This window comes from Camelina sativa, chromosome 20 (genome assembly GCF_000633955.1).
Source record: "Camelina sativa cultivar DH55 chromosome 20, Cs, whole genome shotgun sequence".
Lineage (NCBI taxonomy): Eukaryota > Viridiplantae > Streptophyta > Magnoliopsida > Brassicales > Brassicaceae > Camelina > Camelina sativa.
In genome coordinates, this window is record NC_025704.1 from 14,106,784 (window position 1) to 14,130,921 (window position 24,138).

General features: G+C 36.5%; 1 protein-coding gene and 1 pseudogene across 1 annotated transcript; one reads left to right on the forward strand and one right to left on the reverse strand.

The window, feature by feature from the left end:
* Nucleotides 1-23,602, reverse strand: part of LOC104772514 — a 76,071-nt pseudogene extending 52,469 nt beyond the window's left edge.
* LOC104770767 (BAHD acyltransferase At5g47980-like) lies at nucleotides 2,751-4,362 on the forward strand. The gene has a single exon (XM_010495224.1). It carries the CDS (start codon nucleotides 2,800-2,802, stop codon nucleotides 4,213-4,215), a length of 1,416 nt encoding a protein of 471 aa, XP_010493526.1. The 5' UTR covers nucleotides 2,751-2,799; the 3' UTR covers nucleotides 4,216-4,362.

Consider the following 24,138-nt stretch of genomic DNA (forward strand, 5'->3'; position numbering starts at 1 on the left):
TTTTTTTATTTTTTTTTTTTTTTTTTTGCATCATTTTCATTTTGATAGTAACAAAAATATTTTCTCATTGAATTTAAACCAGGATATTAGACCTAAGGCTGAGTCTTATTCCCAAATTCATATTTTTTGGACGGAGTGATTGTGGGACAAATTTTATAACAGAGTCACATGTATACTTGCGAATTAACAAGACATTTTTTGTCCCTTAGTAAAACACCACAATTTTCCTACGAGGTCATTGTACAAGGTTTATAAGCCAAAAAGATAAAGACCACTGATCAGTTTATATGCTGGAAAATCATCCCATGCCAAAAATCTTGGAACCCGTTATCGCAATGTATATCACACAAGGCATATAGGATAACAGAGGCGTACTTGTGGTCACTTGGAGCATATTTTGAGCCCCAGTAAGCACAAGTTATATCAGCTAATGCACTAATCTTATTCATCTATGAAGTATGGTGCACATGGAGGAACTTGAGCTTTTATAAAAGGGCTTTTCACAGATGCAATGGAAAAGTACCACATTTGTTGATATATAAAATAATGTGTATTATAAAGTTTGAATTTTTCTATGGTTTTGACTTATAAGATAGATGGATTTAACCAGGTGGCTTCCCAGACAGCATGAAGTACATTTACCATGCCACGGTTGATTTCTATGATAAACTAAAAGAGGAACTTGAGAAAGAAAGAAGGTCAGGTTGTGGCTTCCAGCTCAAGAAATCAGTTAAGACCAAAGGAACCAACTTTAAGCAACTTAGTGTGAAGAGTTGGGTAGTTATATTGCAAATTATTCCAACTCTTCACAATAGACGCTGTCAATCAAGAATAATGGTGTTTCTGGTATTTGAATACCTCAAAACTTAGCCTTCCGTGTAAGCTCTTCAAAATTGGAGGAAATCTTAGTAGTGAAATAGTTTCTCTCAATTATTATATTCTTTAGTTTGTCTAGCAAATACTTAGTAGGTAAAACACTACTTGTCTAGCAAATACTTATATTTCAGATGATAGTAAATATATTTTTTTTTTTTTTGTCAACTATTGGGCCACAACTGACCGGCCCATTAACCATGACCGGCCCATTAACCAAATTCCTACATTCGTAAGAACCGGGACTCGATCCCGGGTGTGATGGTGACTTCTACAATTGGACTTACCTCCTGCCACTGCACTAAGGTCACTTCACTAGATTTTAACTCGTGGTATAATAAGAATATATCTTTTATAATAAGAATATACTAGATTTTAACTCGTGGTATACCGTATGCATATAATTTTATTTATATTTATATCTTATGTTGTATTTGTTTGTTAAACATTGAATGTTTTGTAAATAGAGAAATCACTAAATTTTCTGGCTATTTGTACCGCTAAATGTTCATATTAAATTTTTAACCCGCAATACACTTCATGACCATTAGTTTGTTATATTTAGTTTGTTTTGTTTAGCATTTGAGAATCTATTTTAATTTTTAATTACTATAACAAAAAAATAAGGGATCTAAATACATAATAAGTAATTTATACGCTGTGATTAAGTCATATTTTTCCTAATGATTTAATTATTTTACACAATCTTAGTTAAATCAGCTTGATTTTATATGTTAAATTTTCTAATATTTGTAGTGTTGACATATATTAAAATGAGTATTTAACCCGTGCTAACACAAATTTAATGATATTTTATTTATTCCAACATGTCCTCTTTATAACACATCTACTATATAATCATATTATATAGTATTTTAATTTTTTTTTAATTTTACATATTCGTAATATTCTAAAATTTTATTAAGTTTATATATAATAATTATAATATTTAAATAATTGCGAATCAAAGTTTTTCCTATGTTAAGAATCAAAACTCACAGGTTTTGAAAAACAAAATGGGAATCAAATTGTTGTTTTCTTTGTTTGCAAAAAATCCGGAGATAAAATATCTTCAAAGCACAATAGAATGTGCGGTTAAATATATCATAGTTTTTGTTTCCATATTGATTGCTGTAATTTTTTAATTGGAATAGAATGTAAAATATTTAGGAAATAAAATCTGACGTAATGTTATTTTTAGAAATCTTTTAGGGATTAACTTTGTAAATAAACTTTTAAATAAATACAAATAAAATGGTATAAACCAAAATGTATTTAACAAATTGTATATATAGATATACAAATATATTAGTTTTCCATATCTGGATCTAGTAGTCTTCGAGATCTCCTAATACACTCCGCTATGTTTTACTAATGATATTTTCGTAATGTGTAGCTAAATTCGCTTGCTTTAGGGTTAATCTATCTACTTGCATAGCCTTAATGGCCTAATGCAACAAATCTGTATATATAGCATTCGACAGAAAAAAATATTGCCATATTATAAAACCGATGGTTTTGGTAAATCCATTACAAATTTAACCGCTTGAATTCGTCAACATCTGGTACATCGAATTCCCACGAAACCATAATATAATAGTCATTTAACATTATTTATATGTAAATGTAATACAGCCAGGTGCATGCATTATTCGGACAAAATTTTTTGGCATATAACGTTTTAAATTCAACATTCAATGAATGATATACCTTGGCGGACGTTCAATAGATTTCTTTTGAAAAATATCGGTGCCGAACTCGTCCTTTGAGCTACCAACGTAACTCATCCTTTAAGACACCCAATCTTTTTTTTCTGTTTTGTGCTCTTAAGAGTCAATGCCATTGAACAAAACATTGACTAACCAATATATCCATTTCCAACCACTAACCAAAACAGTACACAAAGAATTGATATTGTCGATCTATATGTTGTGGCGAATTCATGTATCTCTCTCTATTCTGTCTATATGTACATATACACTGCAGAGTGCAAATATGAGCAGCCCTCAAACGCCTTTTAGTATTTTGTTCAAAAGTAAGAAAGTAACAATGGAGCTGGAACTCTTAAGCAAAGAAATAATCAGACCCGCTTCACCCAATCATCTCCAAACCCTTTCTCTTTCTCTCTTCGACCAGTTCCTTCCTTCAACTTACGTTTCCGCCATTTTCTTCTACGATGATCAAGCAAACCAAGAAGAAATTGTTGTCCAGAGGCTCAAGGGCTCACTCTCTCAGACTCTGTCTCTTTTTTATCCGTTCGCTGGAAGAATCAAAGACGGTGTCACTGTCCATTGCAACGACGAGGGAGCTTTGTTTACAGAGGCACGGGCTGATATACTTCTTTACGATTTTCTGAGAAACCCATCAGATGCTGACTTGGTTCACAAGCTCATTGCCTCTCCGGACCATGCAGATCCAGATACCTGGCCTTTGTTGCATGTCAAGGTCATTTTCTTCAGAGACCGAGGATTCGCGGTTGCAGTTAGCGTCTCTCACAAGATATGTGATGCAGCCTCGTTGTCAACGTTTGTTTGCAGCTGGACAAAGGCTGCAAAAGGGTATGCTGACACAGTGAACCCTGAGTTTGCGGCCGCTGATTTCTACCCTCCTGCTGATATTACTATCGAGTTTCCTCCGTTACACGTACACGAAACAAAATCCAAGACAAAGAGTTTTTACTTTGGTGCTTTGATGATTGAAAAGCTCAAAAACAAAGCTTCGGATGGGAAACGTGTGCCACAAGCTACCCGTGTTGAGTCCATCACGGCGCTGCTGTTTAGATGCATGACAAAGGCGCACCAGTCAAAGGTGGGAGAGATTACAGAATTCGCTATAACACAGACAATGGACTTGCGACCTAGAGTTTCTACCTCTCTCTTGCCACACAAGGCAATTGGAAACTTCTTCTTTTTACCATTATTTATGGAGAGCTCAGAGAGTAAGATGGAAATCCAAGAAACGGTATCTAAGCTGCATAGAACTAAAGAGGAGCTCAATGAGCTTATCAGAAACGATCCTGAAGACGCAAAGAGTCGAGTTGAAGCCAAAGAGAGAATCGCAAGTGCGATGCTGACTTCGTTGTGTGAGGTAAGTCCTGAGACGGAGACATATGCTGTGTCTAGCTGGTGCAGAATGTCATTTTATGAGGCGGATTTTGGATGGGGTAATCCGGTTTGGGTTGCTCCCGATTCGATTGATAAAACGCAGGTCGTGTTAATGGACGCAAAGGACGTTGGAGGGGTTGAGGCATGGGTCACACTATCTGAAACTGACATGGCTATGTTTGAGAATGATGATGAGCTGCTCTTCTTCGTTACACCAAGTCCTAGTGTCCTCATCTAGTAATAACTATTTTTATCAAACCAAACTAAAACAGACTGGCTCAAACTTATTATAGACCTGTGATCTAGAAAAGTATGGCCATGTAATATTATACTACTATGTATACGATGTTCTATAATTAAATGATTTTATTTATTTTTCATGTTATTTGATATATATTTGATTTTACATGCTGCATTTTTTTTTTTTTTTTGACAACCACATGCTGCATTTAAGTTTATTTTTTTAATAAGATAAGTATAATATATACTCGAGATAAGGTCTAGTGAATATTGATGTATATTGGTCAACTGGATTTTTAGAAACAAAAAATGTAGATTTCATCTATGTAATTTTTTAATAAGAAAATAACATTCCCTTTTTGCATTATGTTATAATGGGCTGAACTCTGAATTTGAAAGAAGAAAATAAAGTATTAACAAGCAAAAGCTAACAACAAGAAAAACAAAAGCGATAATAGGCTGAATAAGATGAAGATGCCATATTGCCATACATATTAACATTCCCTTTTTGCATTATGTTACAAGAATAATTTAGCAGCAAGCCATCTAAAAATGTCAAAGACCTGAGTTTTTGTACCTCGAGACATCAAAAGAGTTTTTTTTTTTGCTAAGTGAGTAAATATCATATAAAGGAAAGAGAGTTTGGATTTGAATTTGAGATTACCAAACCAGTTGGTTCTTTGGCAAAAAAGAGATCAAACAAGGAAGCAAAAGCTTGTTATAGGTTAGAACCCTCATCATATCTAGAGGCACATAGGTTTCCTGCACTCATTGTGTTGATGATTTCCCGGTGAACTGTGAACAGTCTTGAAGATGGCCAGCGGCGGAACTATTTGACCATTGTAGAAGACATTGTTTCTCTGCTTCCAGATAGCGTAGACTATAGCTTGAGCAACCAGTTTCCTGAGGATGGAAGGATAGAGGTTGTAGAGACCTGAGTCTAAAACATAAGATCTTCCCAATCCTGGAAAAGAGATGGAGATGATCTTAATCTGGCAAGAACCAAGGACAAGATGACAGCGCTGAACCGAAAAAAGAGGAACAAGTGATCTCTGGTCTCCACAGCAGAAGAACACAAGCAGCAAAGAGGGGAGACTGGCAGTCCTCAAGAAAGCAGTCGTGATGTAGTAGGTAATCGGTCAAGGTGTGCGACCCACATCTGAAAAGAATTCTTTGGAGTTGCCCCTTTAAACCAAACAGAGGAAGCCCAATTCTTTCCCCCTTTCTTAATGCCTAAGAGCTTCCCATGTTAAGGAGAAGGAAAAGCCTTTGCAAGCCACATTATTGATTACCCAACCATAAGAATCATCCCTATGCAGCTGCAGAGGAAGGGATATGGTAGTAAGGAAAAACTGAAGTTCGAGAGCTTGTTGGGAGTATGGTGAAGGCAATCTCCACAGGGAGCCCTCTTTAGCTTGTTGCGATCATGTTGAGACCTTCTTCCTCAAAAAACTTAATGAGAGGACCAAAAGGAGACCACAAATCCCACCAGAAACTTGCTGTTAAACCATTGCCAACATTACACTTTAAGAACCGTTCTGCAAGTGGTCTCAACCGCAAAAGACATCTCTAATTCCAAGAATCACTCTGTTTCTCTTGAATTGCCCAAAAATCAGAGAGAATGCCATTCTTTTTCCCATTTAAGTTATGATGTCTATGCCAAGCAACCCAAAGGGACCCACTATTTGTAAAAAGTAGCCAAACAAACTTAAGGCTAAGAGCTAAATTCCACTCCGAGAATCTTTTTAAGCCTAGTCTTCTCTCTCTTTTGGTAAAAACACTGTCCACCAAGCGACCTTGGCTTTATGATGAGATTCTATTCCTCCTGACTAAAGAAACCTTGAACAAACGGATTCAATTTCTCTGATGCAACTTCTTGGCAATTTGAAAGTAGAGATCCAGAAAACTACAGTCCCAGTGATGATAGAGACAAATCAACTGTAGCCTTCCTGTAAAATATAACGAATTTAAGGACCAACTAGCAAACCTGCCCTTTACTTTCTCCACAAGCGGAGCATACTCTGAGACTTTTAATTTTCTGCTCATCAATGGAAGCCCCAAATATATGATTGGAAGAGAAGCCTAATAAGGAAATCCATACTGTGCAACTGCTGTTGTTTCAGTCTTATCGACTTCTGCAAGGAGTAGTCCGTTTTTTCTCTATTCATATTCAGGCCCAACCAACCAGCGAAATCATCCAAAGTTACAATGATTCCATGCAGAGAAGTGTTACCCCCATCAAAAAATACCATCACATCATCCGCAAACATCAAATGAGTAATTTTTAAGTCTGAATGATAGAAAATGTATCCATAAGAGTACCTTAATAGGAGGAGCTTGGAAAAGACTTCCATGGTGAGCACAAAGAGGTAGGAAGACAGGGGGTCACCTTGCTTTAAGCCTTTGTTGCTCTTGAAAAAAACCACGAGAGACACTATTAATGGAGATAGAGTCATAGAGAAAGTTGGGGTGGTAATATATTCAACGATCCAATTTATAAACACATCTGGTAGGTTAAGACCCCTTAGCATAGATATTATGAAGTCCTATCTCACAGAGTTGAAAGCTTTACGTAAATCCACCTTGGGCATACCACTAGGTTCAATATTTTGCATGTTGTAACCCTGCACAATCTCAGTAGCTAATAGATCATTCTCAGAAAGAAACCTGCCCTTAATAAAAGCCGACTGAGATGGAGAGATGACCGAAGGAAGCAGAGACTGCAGCCTATTTGCAAGGAGCTTGGATATGACCTTATGTTTAGACAAGAGATAGGCCTGAAGCCAGTCGGCCTTGAAACATTTGAAATCTTTGGCATCAAAACGAGGGAAGTAGCATTCTACTGCTTTAGCAATTTACCTGAGGAGAATAAGTCCTTCACGGCTGCAGTGACCTCTCCACCAACAATGCTCCAGCAACTAGTAAAGACTTCAGCAGGATACTCATCAGGTCCACTTGTTTTATTGCGAGGGAGCGAGAAAAAAGCTTCTCTAATTTCCTCATAGGTGAAAGGCTTTGATATTTGGGTTTTCTGATCCTCCGAGCATCTAAAATCCAGCAGGTTTGAGATATCTTCTTGTGTGAATAGCAGAGGTGAAACTTCACTACTAAGGAGATTAGTAAAATTGTCAACACAAATGTTCTGTATACTATCTGGAGAGTCCACCTTCACCCCATTAATCTCCTCAAGTTAATGATTGTGATTAATTGTTTTCCTCGAGTTTACCCATCTGTGAAAGAATTGAGAGTTGTAGTCTCCATCTTGTTGGGAATGTCCTGAAATCTTTTGTACTTACTCTTGTATAGTGAAGGTTGGAAAGTCGAATAATATTAGATGATCATAATGTTTTGCTAGAAGTCTCTTATGATCAATGACTTTAGAAGCTCATTGATAATATTATTATCCTACAGGGTCACACACCTAAGCAGACTGGGTTAATGTAATGTTGGGTTTGATATAATATATATATATATATATATATATGTTATATGAGATATACATATATATATTTATATTTGTGCAGTTATAAAATATGTTAATATAATACATATGTCATATTTGATATATATATGTATGTTTATAAACGCACGTAAGTGAGAATTGGGCTTGGCCCATTAGCAAACCTAAACGAGTTAGGTTAACGTCGATCAATATATAATTGATGTTTTGTGTTTGATTAATTGCAACACTAAGATTCTCGCCGAAACCTAACCTAAGACAAAAGTGTTTGTCACGATCGAGATTTGATCTCTACGGTACTAGCATCCCGTTTGATCCAGTTTGTGTGCGTGTGGATACCAGTAGAGGCACAACAGTTGGAGTGCTTTACAACCTTAGTTTAATTTAGTTCATCTTCCGCTGCAAACTATCCAGGTATATTCATAATCTTATGACATAGATTTTAATTCAATATTTACATGAATCCTGGCAATTGAATTTATGACTAGTTTATAAATTGTTATAAACCGGTATAAATTCCAACAGTGGTATCAGAGCATACATGTATAATTTTGAATTAAACCTAATTTACTGTTCATATTTGATATGCAAAGTAGTTTTGTTTTGTTTGTTAAATCCGATTATTATGGTTGATCAATGAATAATCGATACATGCAGAGTTGTAAAATTGTTTACGTTGCATGTATTATTACAAAAACACATAAGAGTTATTATGAATATAATATGGTTATTAGAACAACACGTATTTCGGCAATACTTGTCTGTTTGATTTTTGTATCATATATATAAGAGACTTATGATCTGTTTCATTACGTCTCTTTTAGGGCATAATAGTTATGCATATATGATGATACATATAACTAATTAATTGAAATATATATTGGGTATGTTTTGTTAGAGCATCACGTTTATATATATATATATATATATATATATTATGTTTGATTAAAGAATGAATATAATATATAAGATTAAACTTCATCTCCGAGAGATTGGAATTTGGTAATGAAAGTCATTACGGAAATTCGTTGATCGGAGCCATAATTTTCAAATTCTAATTTGATTAGTGTTATTGAAATTTAATTTGATTAAAATAATTAGTTTTAAATCATTTTTAATATGATTAAGAATGATTTACAAATTAATAATTATACAATAATTATACATATTAGATATGTATTAGTTGTATATCATTTAAATTTTTATATATCAGATATAAAATTTAGATAAAATATAAAATTAATTAAGATTAATTTCGAATAATTAAGTACATATAAGATATGTATTATTTATATTGGATATAAATTTTAAATATAAGATTAATTTATAAAATTAATTCCTCAACAAATATCAAGTATTTTTGATGTCTTTCCAATCTTGTCTACTGTCAAGCCTCGTTTCATTGTGTGATGGGTCTACCAAGTAGAGTGTCCATGATTACATGAGTAAGACAGATGGTAATGGTTACCATTTGAGTTAAAAGATTGGTTTACTTGATTAAGCTATCAAAACGGTTTTGGGCTTAGAGACATATGTTGGATATGACATAAGATGTTATCTAACAACCAAGAATTATATTGGATATAATTAGCAAGGATGTTGCTTACCTAAATAACTAAATATTCGGGCGATGAGCCAAAGCTCACTTGAATTTTAGTGAAATAAGGATCTTGGATTACTATATTCTTATGAGGAAATTTTGTTTTGAGTATAGTATGAGTTTTCTTAATTGTTGAGATTCCTCTAATTTTATGGATATCATATTAATTTCTGCTATTCTTCTGATACAGAGATGTCAAACCCTCACAATTTTAATTCATCTCAATGTGTCATTAAGAATGATAAATTGGATGGATCAAACCTCCTTGATTGGTATCAAGTTCCGAGAAATGTTCTCGAAAGGGAAGAAAAGAGTTTCACCCTTAAAAACAACTTTCCTGAAAAATACTTGGAAGATCTGAAAGAAAAGAAGGTTTTTGAAACTTCCTCTAAAGGAATATTTGTTATAGAGGTAAATGTTACCACTTGTGGTTCTACTCGTTGGGTATTAGATACTGGCTGTGGCGCTCATATTTGTACAAATTTGAAAGGCCTAAGTAATAGTAGAATTTTGGAGAAAGGACAAGTGGACCTACGCGTTGCTAATGGAGCAAAAGTTGCTGCTTTGGCCATAGGTACATATCAGTTGTCTTTACCTTCTGGCATGATTTTGGAACTTAAGAATTGCTACTATGTACCTACAATAAATAAGAATATCATCTCTATTTCATGTTTGGACATGGAAGGTTTTCATTTTTCGATCAAGAACAAATGTTGTTCATTTGATCGTGATGATATTTTTTATGGTAGCGGTCCATTAGAGAATGGACTTTATGTTCTGAACCAGAGTATGCCTATCTATGACATCCGTGTTAAACGATTTAAGTCTAACGACTCAAATCCTACTTTTCTTTGGCATTGTCGTTTAGGCCATATAAATGAGAAACGCATTCAGAAGCTTCATAGTGATGGACTTTTGAACTCATTTGATTATGAATCATATGAAAAATGTGAATCTTGTTTGTTGGGTAAAATGACTAAGGCTCCCTTTACTGGACACAGTGAAAGGGCCAGTGACTTGTTGGGCCTTGTACATACGGATGTATGTGGACCAATGAGCTTAGGTGCCAGAGGAAACTATCAGTACTTCATTACATTTACTGATGACTTCAGTAGATATGGTTATGTTTATTTGATGAAACATAAATCTGAATCTTTTGAAAAGTTCAAAGAATTTCAGAATGAAGTACAAAACCAACTTGGCAAAACAATTAAAGCTCTTCGATCAGATCGTGGAGGAGAATATTTGAGCCAAGTTTTTAGTGATCATCTCAGGGAATGTGGAATTGTTTCACAGCTCACCCCTCCAGGAACACCTCAATGGAATGGTGTGTCTGAAAGGAGAAACCGGACTTTATTAGATATGGTTCGGTCAATGATGAGTCACACAGATCTTCCATTATCCTTTTGGGGATATGCTCTAGAAACGTCTGCGTTTACACTAAACAGATGTCCATCAAAATCAGTTGAAAAGACACCATATGAGATATGGACAGGAAAGGTTCCTAATTTGTCTTTTCTAAAAATTTGGGGTTGTGAAGCTTATGTCAAACGTTTGATTACTGATAAGCTTGGACCCAAATCTGATAAGTGCTACTTCGTTGGTTATCCTAGAGAGACCAAAGGTTATTACTTTTACAACCCTACCGAGAACAAAGTGTTTGTTGCTCGGAATTGTGTCTTTTTAGAGAGAGAGTTTCTTTCTAAAAGAAACAGTGGGAGTAAGGTACAACTCGAAGAAGTTTGAGAACCACAGGAGATGGCTCCACCTATTGAGGAAGAGCATCAATTGGATTTACGAAGAGTCGTAGAATCTATGCCTGTGGAACCTGAAGTGCGTAGGTCCGAAAGGACACGTCACGAACCTAATAGATATGGGGTTTGGGTGACAGATCATCATGATATATTTATTATAGAGAATGATGAACCTACGTCTTACGAAGAGGCAATGATGGGCCCTGACTCCGATAAGTGGTTAAAGGCCGCTGAATCCGAAATGGATTCCATGTCACAAAACAAAGTATGGACTTTGGTTGATTTACCTGATGGTGTAAAAGCCATTGAGTGTAAATGGGTTTTCAAGAAGAAAATTGACATGGATGGTAATATATAGATATACAAAGCTAGACTGGTAGCTAAAGGTTACAAGCAAATTCATGGTATTGACTATGATGAAACCTATTCTCCAGTTGCAATGTTTAAATCTATTCGGATTCTCCTAGCAATTGCCGCTTATTATGATTATGAGATTTGGCAAATGGATGTGAAAACAGCTTTCCTTAACGGAAACCTAGAAGAGGATGTGTACATGACACAACCTGAAGGTTTCACACATCCTGAGAATGCTGGGAAAGTATGCAAACTTCAACGTTCTATTTATGGGTTGAAGCAAGCATCTCGGAGTTGGAATCTTCGTTTTAATGAGGCAATCAAAGAGTTTGATTTCATTAGAAATGAAGAAGAACCTTGTGTTTACAAGAAGACTAGTGGGAGCGGAGTTGCATTTCTGATATTGTATGTAGATGACATACTACTTATTGGAAATGACATTCCTTTGCTTCTGTCTGTGAAGACTTGGCTAGGAAGTTGTTTTTCAATGAAAGACATGGGAGAAGCTGCATACATTCTTGGAATAAGGATCTATAGAGATAGACCAAATAGACTAATTGGACTAAGTCAAGATACTTATATAGATAAGATCTTACATAGGTTCAATATGCATGATTCTAAGAAAGGCTTTTTACCAATGTCTCATGGCATAACGCTCAGCAAGACTCAGTGCCCTAAAACACATGATGAGCGAGAGCGCATGAGTAGAATCCCATACGCTTCTGCTATAGGTTCTGTCATGTATGCCATGCTTTGTACTCGTCCTGATGTGGCATGTGCTTTAAGCATGACGAGTAGATACCAATCTGATCCAGGTGAAAGTCACTGGACAGCAGTCAAAAATATCCTAAAGTATTTAAGAAATACTAAGGATAAGTTCTTGGTGTATGGAGGAAGTGATGAACTTGTTGTGAGTGGTTACACTGATGCCAGCTTTCAGACAGACAAAGATGATTCTCGATCTCAATCTGGATTTATCTTTTGTCTGAATGGAGGAGCGGTGATTTGGAGAAGCTCCAAACAGAGCACCGTGGCAGACTCTACAACCGAAGCTGAATATATTGCTGCTTCTGAAGCAGCAAAAGAAGCTGTTTGGATTAAGAAGTTCATTACTGAACTTGGTGTGGTTCCTAGCATTTCTGGGCCGGTGGATCTTTATTGTGATAACAATGGAGCCATCGCTCAAGCGAAGGAACCCAGATCGCACCAGAAATCCAAACACGTTCTAAGACGATATCACCTTATTCGTGATATAGTTGATAGAGGAGATGTAAAGATTAGCAGAGTTTCAACGGATGCAAATGTTGCAGATCCTTTAACCAAGCCTCTTCCACAACCTAAGCATGAGAGTCATACGACTGCTGTAGGCATTAAATTTCTAAAGATGTGATCTCGATTTTAGTGGGAGAATTTTATTTTATGATATGATATTCATTTTTACATACATTTGATGTATTCTTAAATTAATGAAATATGTTTCAGTATTATTTGGTTATTGGATAATTAAATAATTGTCCCAAAATAATTTATTTTATCATTATAGGTCATCAACTATGTGACTTGATCATGAAACCCTATAAATATNCAGTCAAAAATATCCTAAAGTATTTAAGAAATACTAAGGATAAGTTCTTTGTGTATGGAGGAAGTGATGAACTTGTTGTGAGTGGTTACACTGATGCCAGCTTTCAGACAGACAAAGATGATTCTCGATCTCAATCTGGATTTATCTTTTGTCTGAATGGAGGAGCGGTGATTTGGAGAAGCTCCAAACAGAGCACCGTGGCAGACTCTACAACCGAAGCTGAATATATTGCTGCTTCTGAAGCAGCAAAAGAAGCTGTTTGGATTAAGAAGTTCATTTCTGAACTTGGTGTGGTTCCTAGCATTTCTGGGCCGGTGGATCTTTATTGTGATAACAATGGAGCCATCGCTCAAGCGAAGGAACCCAGATCGCACCAGAAGTCCAAACACGTTCTAAGACGATATCACCTTATTCGTGATATAGTTGATAGAGGAGATGTAAAGATTAGCAGAGTTTCAACGAATGCAAATGTTGCAGATCCTTTAACCAAGCCTCTTCCACAACCTAAGCATGAGAGTCATACGACTGCTGTAGGCATTAAATTTCTAAAGATGTGATCTCGATTTTAGTGGGAGAATTTTATTTTATGATATGATATTCATTTTTACATACATTTGATGTATTCTTAAATTAATGAAATATGTTTCAGTATTATTTGGTTATTGGATAATTAAATAATTGTCCCAAAATAATTTATTTTATCATTATAGGTCATCAACTATGTGACTTGATCATGAAACCCTATAAATATAAGATAACATGAATTATTGAGGTCCCTAGTCAAGGTTATTAAAATGGGACATTAATAACTATAAATGACTAGTATGTGAGGTGACTGATGACTATGTTTCATGGAGTCATTGATATGTAGTATTAAAGTCAATCACATTAATATGTGTTGGAGAACACAGTATTGGACTGACCCGCTATGAGAACTCTACAAGAATGTTATATGAGTGTCATAAGAGTTTCTCATCACAACTATAGAGTATAGTCCTTTGACCTGAGTTTGTCATGTTTTCTTATACATGGATTAGTTTGCTTTGATCCTGTCAAACGTCAGCCGTAACAGGTGATTATAAAAACAGTGATTGGGTATATTATGAACTGTGTAAGGAACAAGGATTAAACAAGATGGGATTTGTCCCTCCTATATAACAGGAGATAAATATCTTTGGGCCTATCGAAGATTTGATACTGAGAAATGCATGGCCGTGCTCAAACGAGGTGAATGTCAATCGTTTGTTTTATCAGTATAAATCGGAGTTCGATAAATATGATTTAGGTTAATAAGGATGACACTGTTTCTTGCCTTATGCTAAGATCGAGATATAGCGACGAAAGGATATTCGGAATAGATGATTCCAGTACAAGTGGGAGATTGTTTGGAATGTCCTGAAATCTTTTGTACTTACTCTTGTATAGTCAAGGTTCGAAAGTCGAATAATATTAGATGATCATAATGTTTTGCTAGAAGCCTCTTATGATCAATGACTTTAGAAGCTCATTGCTAATATTATTCGATCCTACAGGGTCACACACCTAAGCAGACTGGATTAATGTAATGTTGGGTTTGATATAATATAATATATATATATATATGTGTTATATGAGATATACATATATATATATTTATATTTGTGCAGTTATAAAATATGTTAATATAATACATATGTCATATTTGATATATATATATATATGTATGTTTATAAACGCACGTAAGTGAGAATTGGGCTTGGCCCATTAGCAAACCTAAACGAGTTAGGTTAACGTCGATCAATATATAATTGACGTTTTGCGTTTGATTAATAGCAATACTAAGATCTCGCCGAAACCTAACCTAAGACAAAAGTGTTTGTCACGATCGAGATTTGATCTCTACGGCACTAGCATCCCGTTTGATCCAGTTTGTGTGCGTGTGGATACCAGTAGAGGCACAACAGTTGGAGTGCTTTACAACCTTAGTTTAATTTAGTTTATCTTCCGCTGCGAACTATCCAGGTATATTCATAATCTTATGACATAGATTTTGATTCAATATTTACATGAATCCTGGCAATTGAATTTATGACTAGTTTATAAATTGTTATAAACCGGTATAAATTCCAACACATCTCGCAACCAAGATATACTAGACCTTTATCTAAAATATCTTTCCTCTGAATTGACCAAAATTTGCCATCGTCTCTCTACTTCAATTAATAGATCCGCATTTAAAGGAGAAGGAGAGGATAACATACTTTTCTGACACTAAATCACCACCTCAAGTGCATCCTAAACTCTTTTTTTCAAGATTAATATAGTTTTCCCTGCTAAACTCTCGGATGATCTTCTTTAGAGCCCTCAGCTTTATTGAGACTCAGAACATATCAGAACCCACCAAGTTTAATGAGAACCAATTCTCATATATTAGGTGAATAAAATACTGGTCAGAGAGCAAGAAGGAAAACAACTTAAAAGGTTACTTCTGAGTAGGGCGGGTAGAGGAGATGCTTATAGAGATACAAACATGATATGAAAATTTAGGCTCTCCAAAATAAGAAAAAGACATAGGTAACTGCACAGCCCACTCATCATCACTAGAGCTCTGTCAAGCTTCTTTGCAATCAGATCTTCTTTTCTCTTATTCCACAAAGTAAAAGAGCACCCTCTAAACGTAAGATCAAGAAGGGAAGCTTTGAAAATACATTCTCTGAAGGATCTAGTTGGTCTGTCAACCGAATAACCATCAGACTTAGAATGCTCATAGGGGTTCAAGATCTGACTGAAATCGTCAATGACTGTCCATGGTTTGCCCATTATACTCTGAATCCATGACAAGCTAACAATCTCTTCTCAAAGCACAAGTCGATCCACTTCCTCGTTAGACACATAGGCAAAAGAAACCACCAATTGTGTAGCTGAACTAGGTAACTGAACTTCATAAGTGACCAATGGAAGGGACTTTGAAATGATGGAGACTTTTACACTAGGGTGCTAGAGAATTCAAATCTTACTGAAATCCGAGAAACCATAATTATCATCATAAAACCAGCCTGACAGCAATTCATTGAAAAATTTAGATCTTTTTTGCCGTTGTACATGAGTCTCAAGAAGACTACCAAAAATAGGCTTATTTCTTCGAAGCCACTTTTTAAATCCGGTACGATAAGACAACTTATTAAAGCCTCGGACTTCTAACAAAAAAGATATTTATATACATAAAGGTTAGTTTAAGATGAGGCTCTTGCCTCGTTCAAGTTTGCGTTGCCGCTGCGACATCACTTTCGTGAACTCATAATCTTCCTGATCTTCCTCATAATCTTCACTACCACCAAGTTCACTTGAAAAAGTATCCGATGAATCTGCCTCAGCACCAGATACACCAACCGATAAACTAGTACCGTTTGATCCACTAGTATCACCAACCAGCTTTGGACCTAGAAATGTTGAGTTTCCTGTAGATAAAACTCCTGTTTCGGTCAACGGAAGCCTAGCCTGCTCCACTGCTACCGTTAAAACCGCTGGGGTAACCCGAGCTGAAACCTGAGGTGGCTTAACATGATCGATGACACTCTTTTTTTCTCTTTCCTGGGGCATGAGATCAAAGTGTGCATAGTAGAGTTGCAGCCCGAGCAGGAGACTGGAGCAGCCTTGCAGCACTTCACACTATGGCCAATCTCTTTACAGTGGTTGCAAACATGTGACATCCACGGACTTGAGACCAAAACTCTCCCAATCTCTCCTGATTGAAATTTCACATTTACTGCCTCAGGCAATGGTTTCTGAGAATCGTTGATAGTGAAAACCTTTGCAACTTCAAGATTTGTCCTATTTGCTGTTGAGGGATGGAGACACTTTGGATCCCTAACCAGCCCTACGATACGCTCCAATCCATCATGATTGAATAATTTCAACGGGACATTCAAGAGTTTCAGCCAGATTGGGGCAGAAAATAGTTCCGATTTTGCTAGGGTTACTCTCGGTTGCCAGTCTGCTACAAACATGGTTTGACCCTCAATACTCTAGAGCCTTTGGTTCAACACTCGCATACGGGTTTGATAGTTAGGAATCCTAAACATGAATGCATTGCCCTCCAATTTTGAAACAGAGATATCATGAAACTTGTGGCTCCAAATTCCGTTGACAATCGAGTGAATTGTACCCTAAGAGGGGGGTCCGAGTAGAATTGACCTATGATGAACGATTCTTAAGACTTTTGGTGCCTTTTGATGATGGAGTTTTGTATCTCCACAAAAGCTTCACTCGAGGGTAGAGTGAATGGCGTACCTTTCTTTAAGAGAGGCTTGGCTGAGCCATTGAACAGATTCATCCAACTGTCTTCGGCAACGATAGGATTTTTTTTAAGCTGCGACATCTACATTCTCGACTGTCGCAGGTTTAGTTAAGGCTTCTATAATTTATGGGTCAGTTGAGTTAACAACTTTTGCAGTAGAGGATTATTGAGACTTGGGAAAGTAGATTTGGGGAGGTCGATACAGAGGTTCCACCATCTGTTTGGGCAATGGTTGAGCCTAAAGGCAGTGCTTTAGCTGAGACATTAGTTTTTGGAAAGAGAGGCTGTAACGCCCCTGAACCGTCCCTACGGCCGGACTAACCGCGGACCAGCCCGGAGGTCATCACGAGAGGTTGACAGTCCGCGATCTGGTCGAGGTTCCACCAACGAATTAGATTCCTCGACCAGTCCACCGGCCGCCGCCTACCCGCTACGCACACACCTCCGACTTTTCAACCTTTGGTACATGCGCGGCGTTATGCTGACCTGGACTAGGCCATGTAATTTAAGGATTTTTATTTAAGCAATTACACAACATAAAATATCCTATCCGATTTCCTAGCTGCCCAACTCTACCCACTTACTTTTCTCTGCAAGAAAAACAGTATTGGAGAGGAGTGAGTAATCTAACATTACTCAGTGAGTTGGGTGACTCTCTAACATGCATTCCTCCTTATCCAACTACCCCCATCATCAACAACCCACAAACAACAATCAGAATCACACAATGTATAAGCGATTAGCAAGCAAGCAAGCAAAGCAAACAAGCAAACTACGCACAACAAGCAAGACTAGAAATGACTAAGACTTGACACTTCTAGACACATATCCACCATAGGCCATCTCAACACAACTCCCAAACCTCAAAGGGAATGAAAGTACTAGTGATGCTACCACCATAGGCACACACTATACTTCATCTCACACACACAACCTAGGGCCCAATGACCTTCTGTCCCATCTCCCCATTCCACACCACGTTGAAACCACAAAGGCTACCAATCGGATCACCACACATTTACATCGTCATGCAATAAATCGGATTAGTCTCTCACTAGACACCGATTGTTCTTGCCACGAGACCGCAAAGATTAGCTCGCCGGACTTCCAAATTCACTTGGGGACAGAAGTAGATTGCTAGTCCAACATGACACATGAGAACTAGCTAGACAAGTACTAATTATAAGTCTACTGACACAAAGAATTAAGTAATTAAATAACAAAATAATTTCAAGCAAGAATCAAGCAATGCATGCAAGAAAATCAAGCAAAATTCTTAAAATGCAAAAATAAAATTAATCAAGCATTTAAGACAACAACCACATGTATGCAACCGATTTAACTCACAAGAAATATTAAGATTAATTTCTTAAATATTTTTCCTTGACATGCAAGTGTTGCTAAACAATTTTTCTTTCTCTTTTTATCATGCATGCAACTCAAATTCAATCCCAAAAATTATGCAAGAAAATTATTGCATTTTCAACTCTTCACACCACTTCATTTTTCTTCTTTAACCGGTTGAAAAATTCATAGAAGGATGCATGCATGATCATCCATTTTGGATCTGATCTTGAAAGCAACCCAAATAACTCTTCTCTTTATGCATGCATGATCTTTTAAACTAAAACAAGACTATATGCAACAATAGATGAATGCATGATAGTCTACTCTCCAGATCTTAACTTGGTGTCATTTAGATCTAAAAAGAAAAACATGCAACACACAACAATCAAAGAGAGACACACGAGCTACCAAGCTCATGTATCCTCTACACCCACACCAAACGCAAATCACAACAACTCTAAAGTCGTAGCCTCAACTCACAGTGATTTAGGCAGAGATTTGATTGAGTCGAGCTCGACCACCACACCGCAATCCGACAGCACTTCGCCTCCTCTTTCGCCTCTAGCTCCGACGAGCTTCCTCCTTCTTCCTTGCTCGGAAATCTCTTGATTTCTCTTCAAGAATTTTTGAGAGAAAAAATTTGGCAAGAGTTTAGTGTTTGAGAGAGATTTTGGTCGCAGATGAGAGAAGGAGGGGGTATTTATAGCCCTCTCACTCGATTTCTCTCGCTGGATATGTGGCAAGCTTCAATCGACAAGTGGCAGAAATTCTGCATGCGGAGTACTCACACTCTCATTCACGCGTGCGTGCATCTCAGACACTGGCGAGAGAGTATGCGATGGCAACACGTGGCGTCTCACAGCTCATGAGAGACCTTTCCACTTCCTCCAACCTTCCCGCGTCTCTCTTGCGTCCCAAGCTCCCACGCTTGTCCGCAATTCAAAGTTCACACGTCTGTGGTTCTATTTCCTTGTCAGTCCTCGGTCCTTCTGTCCGTGACTTCCGCTTCTCTCGTCCAACTCTGACCTTTCATCCGTGATTTCAGATTCTCTCGTCTGTCTCCGGACCTCTTGTCCGTGACATCGTCTTCTTTTTCCGTCTCCGGACCTCTTGTCCGTGACCTCGACTTTTCTCATCCGTGACATCGTCTTCTCTTGTCCGTCTCCGGACCTCTTGTCTATGACCTCGACTTTCTCATCCGTGACATCGTCTTCTCTTGTCCATCTCCGGACCTCTTGTCTATGACCTCGACTTTCCTCGTCTGTATCTGGACCTCTTGTACCTCCCGTACGTTCTGTCCATGGTTCCGCGGTACTTTGACCGTTTGGCTGGTACGTCGCTGTTCTGTCCCTATTTTCCGTTTTACGTCTTCCTCACCATTTACCACGGCCATTCCTTTTTTCCCCTTCTTTTGATATATATTTTTCCATTAACCTTCACAAGATGCCTTAACGGTTTACATCCCGTTCTTCGAGATTTCTCTCTTTTTTTCTTCTCCGTCTTCTCGATATTTTTCCTCATCATTCGAACACGTTTCGCCGTCTGGTCCATACTTCTGGTTACGGGTCATTACAGAGGCGGTGTCGTTGGAGGTAATGAAGAGAGCTTCTCGCGGAGGATTTCAAATTTGAGAAAACCGGAGAGATTGAGCCTTTTACAGGTAAGAGCCATCTGTGGGTTTCCTTTTTTTTTGCGATTTGTCTTCCCCATGAGGAGGGGAGGGCATGAGAAGGTAAACAAAGGCGGGTTCTGCCACCATGAGAGATGGCAGAGATGGGTTGAAAAAGCAGTCACTTTAATCGCTCAAAAGGAAAGAAAAAAAAAAAAGAGAAATATAAGTAGGTAACTTTGCTTAAATCTAATCAGAAACCTCAAAAGAGTTAGGGCCATAAGGATTTGTTTCATGATCTAACTATAGGGCTAAAATATACAATAACGAGTATATTGTTTCTACATGTGTACTTGGCATCCATTCACAAGCTTCAATGGATGGAGAAAGATACGCTAAGTGTTGTAATCAGAAAACAGGGAAGTTGGACTCAAAAGCTTTACACCCATATCTCTTCTTCCATTGGTTCTCTCGAAGTCTCTACTGAAGGTTACAATCATTATACATTGTATTTTAAAATAGAATCTAAAAAAACTATTTTTCATCTCGTTTGCATTTTGTATTTATTTATTTATAATTAAAAGAAAAACACTAAACTATAAATTTGTTGATTCTAGCGGAAACAAGTCTGGTTCTCTTGGTGGATTGTAAGAATCTCAGGTAGCGGTCAATGAAAAACAGGAAGATGTTGGAGATAGTCTCCCACATGGATTACGTAGAAGATTATGTAGAGACCGTAGAAGAAAATTAAGCTCGAACTTCTTTCGTCTATAGGATGGTAGACTCGTCACCAACATCGCTATTCCATTCACCATCGCTATTGTCCCGGCTAGATTAGACACGTATGTCGGATTCCATGCAAACGTCTTTACGTATATAGGAAAACGTATATTCATCAGTATGGGAATAGAAGCAAGATAGATACAACTTTGTCTCCAAAGAGCTTTGATACTTTTTATTTTATTATATTTCGTACCAAATATTTGATTTGTGCTGAAACAAATTGAAATGATCTAGTATGGAATAGATTCCTTGGTAATTTTTATGGCACGTGAGTAAATCTCCCTTATTGAAAAAATTAATCAAAATGTTATAGAAAAGTATGAATATTGCTGATATATTATATATTTTCAAAAAATTACTCATATATTTAGTGTTCTATGTATAATTACAATTATTACCCTGGGTTAATTTTTCATTTTTAATTTCGAAAATATTTTTAAAAATACACATCAACAAACTATGCCACATCATATGACGGCTGAGTTATAATGCTTTGTGGCTGACGTATAACAAAAAATTAACTGAAAGTAAATGGTTGAATTTTATTACTTCACAGCTGAGTTATAATACTTAAGGAAAAACGAAAGGTCCCATAGATTCATATGATGGCTGAAATATAATGTTTCGTGACTGACTTATAGCAAAAAATAAACTAAAAGTAAACGGCTGAATTTTATTATACTTGATGGCTGCATTATAACATTCAAGAAAAAACGAAAAGTCTCGTAGATTCATACGACAGCTAAGTTATAATGCTTGGTGACTGACTTATAACAAGAAATAAATCGAAAGTAAACAACTGATTTATATTACTTCATGGATGAGTTATGAGAAAACGAAAAGTCTCGTAGATTCATATGACCACTGAGTTATAATGATTCATGACTTGCTTATAACAAGAAATAAACTGAAAGTAAACGGCTGAATTTTATTACTTGACGGCTGAATTATAATACTTAAAGGGAATATGAAAGGTCTTGTATTCATATGACGGCTGAGTTATATTGCTACTCGACTGTATATAAATAACTCAGCTGACACAAACCTTGTTCGAGAACATGTAGCTCAGCTTTAGCTGATGGTTCAACGCGTTCAATTCGTAGTCATCAAGAATAAACTTCACAAGCTTGTCGTGCGTTGTTTCCGCATCTATCTGCACAATTTTACACCATCTATCGTCAGTGTTAAATATATATTTGTGTTTCTTTACCTATTTTCCGTAACTGGATCCATGCACGAAAATTAAGAAAATAAGGAAAATTAAGAAGTGAAGAACGAGGTAAAAAACATGTAAATCATTCACTTTTGAACCAGGTGAAGAACAAGAGTAAAAAAAAAGACGTTTTGTATTTCCTTAGAAGATGATGACATCGAATGATGACATGGATGATGCGTCCAAAGTGACAAGTCAGCCACCAAGTGAACATGTAAATCAGCCTAATTAAATCAGCCATCAAACAAAATTATAAGTCAGTCGCAACATAAGTACTATTACAGTAATTAAAAAAGCAAAAAAATGGCTGCCAAATTCAGCCGTTAAATGTCATAACTAAACTGAAAATCTGTAATTCAGCCGTATCATTTAAAAAGTCGGCCGTAACTAAATGATATTCTAGTAATTAATCTTTTGCTATAAGTCAGCCGTAAAATGGCCGAGTTATCCGATAATTCCAGCTCATGATGGCTGAATTATAGTACTTAATCATAAATCATCCATAACGACACCTCTTAAGTAAGTCGTTGTTAATAACTCAGCCAGCCGGAGAAAGTTAATTCAACTGTGTCGAAGTATTAACTCAGCCAAATTTTTGACAACTCAACCATCGGGTAAAAACTCATAGGTAATTACGGCTGAGTTATGCTCGTAACTCAGCCATATTCTCATAACTCAGACAGATTTCATTAAATCAGCCGTAATTACAGGCTAAATTATGCTCGTAAGTCAGCCGTCCGCTCATAACTCAGCTATTTTCCTTATTATGATAATTCAGTAGATAAGGAAAACGACCGTGTGGACGAGGAAGAGAAAAGTTTGAGATATGTCCAAGCCATATGTGATATTTGATGCTTGACTCTGAAAGTTAACCCGACAAGTGGCAGTATCGTAGAGGTTCTTATCACCATGAAGAACATAAAGGCCCACCAGTAATGGCCAACATATCCTATTCTCAGACCAAAAGACCTAAACTTTGCCTGCCATCTGCACCATTTCAGTCAATATTTAGTAAACTCTCCTACGGATTTGGATGTTTGGTATAATTACTATGGAGATCGGATCAAACATATCAAGAATGGTCTGTACCTTCGGTTCTGTTTCACATAGTTCTGAGCAATCATGAGTTTCTAATCCAAATTAATTTATGAACGAGCAATTCATATTAACAAACCATTTAAACCATATAGAGTTTAGAATTGGAAACAAAGAAGCTTACATTTTGGAGTTGTCGTGGTTATGAAGGCTGACGTGATAGCTAATGTATAGATAATTGGAGAGAGCTCAAACCAGAAGAGCCACAAACTATAGAGAACAAGTAAACTCCGTGGTTGTCACTATCCCAAATGCTTCATCATCATCATCACACTCTCCATTTTCCTTTTTACATTCCATTCTCTGCATTTATATAAATAAAATTTCGATAACTTGTTACAAATATTTTCATGAAAATATGTAGCCAATAATGATGAAATTATAACATTAAGTCGAACCTTGGAAGAAACAAAATCTGTAGATTTTTTATTAAATGAGTTTAAATATCAGTTTGAATTTATATAAGCTGATTATGATTTCAATTTCTAATTAAATGAAATTATATGTAACGTTCACAAACCAAAATGACGGTTGATGTGTGTAGAATTTCACTCCAAATATTTTACCTGAAAAGACTACACAATGGCTAAAAGAACTATAGTTAATCAATTGTAGTATTTTAGGATTGATCCCGCAGAGAGTAATAGCAAACAAAAATTGAATTAAAAGAGAAAGAACTATGGCTAAGACTAAATAAGAGATTGGAGTTTTGGTTTTCCTAATATCTATTGCAAATAAATAAAAACGGTTTAAAATTATAAGACTAAGGCGTTGGGCGTTTTGGGAGTCATCTCAGGGTTTTCATGGTTCTAAGCAATATTAAGTGTAAGATCTACCAAGTAAAT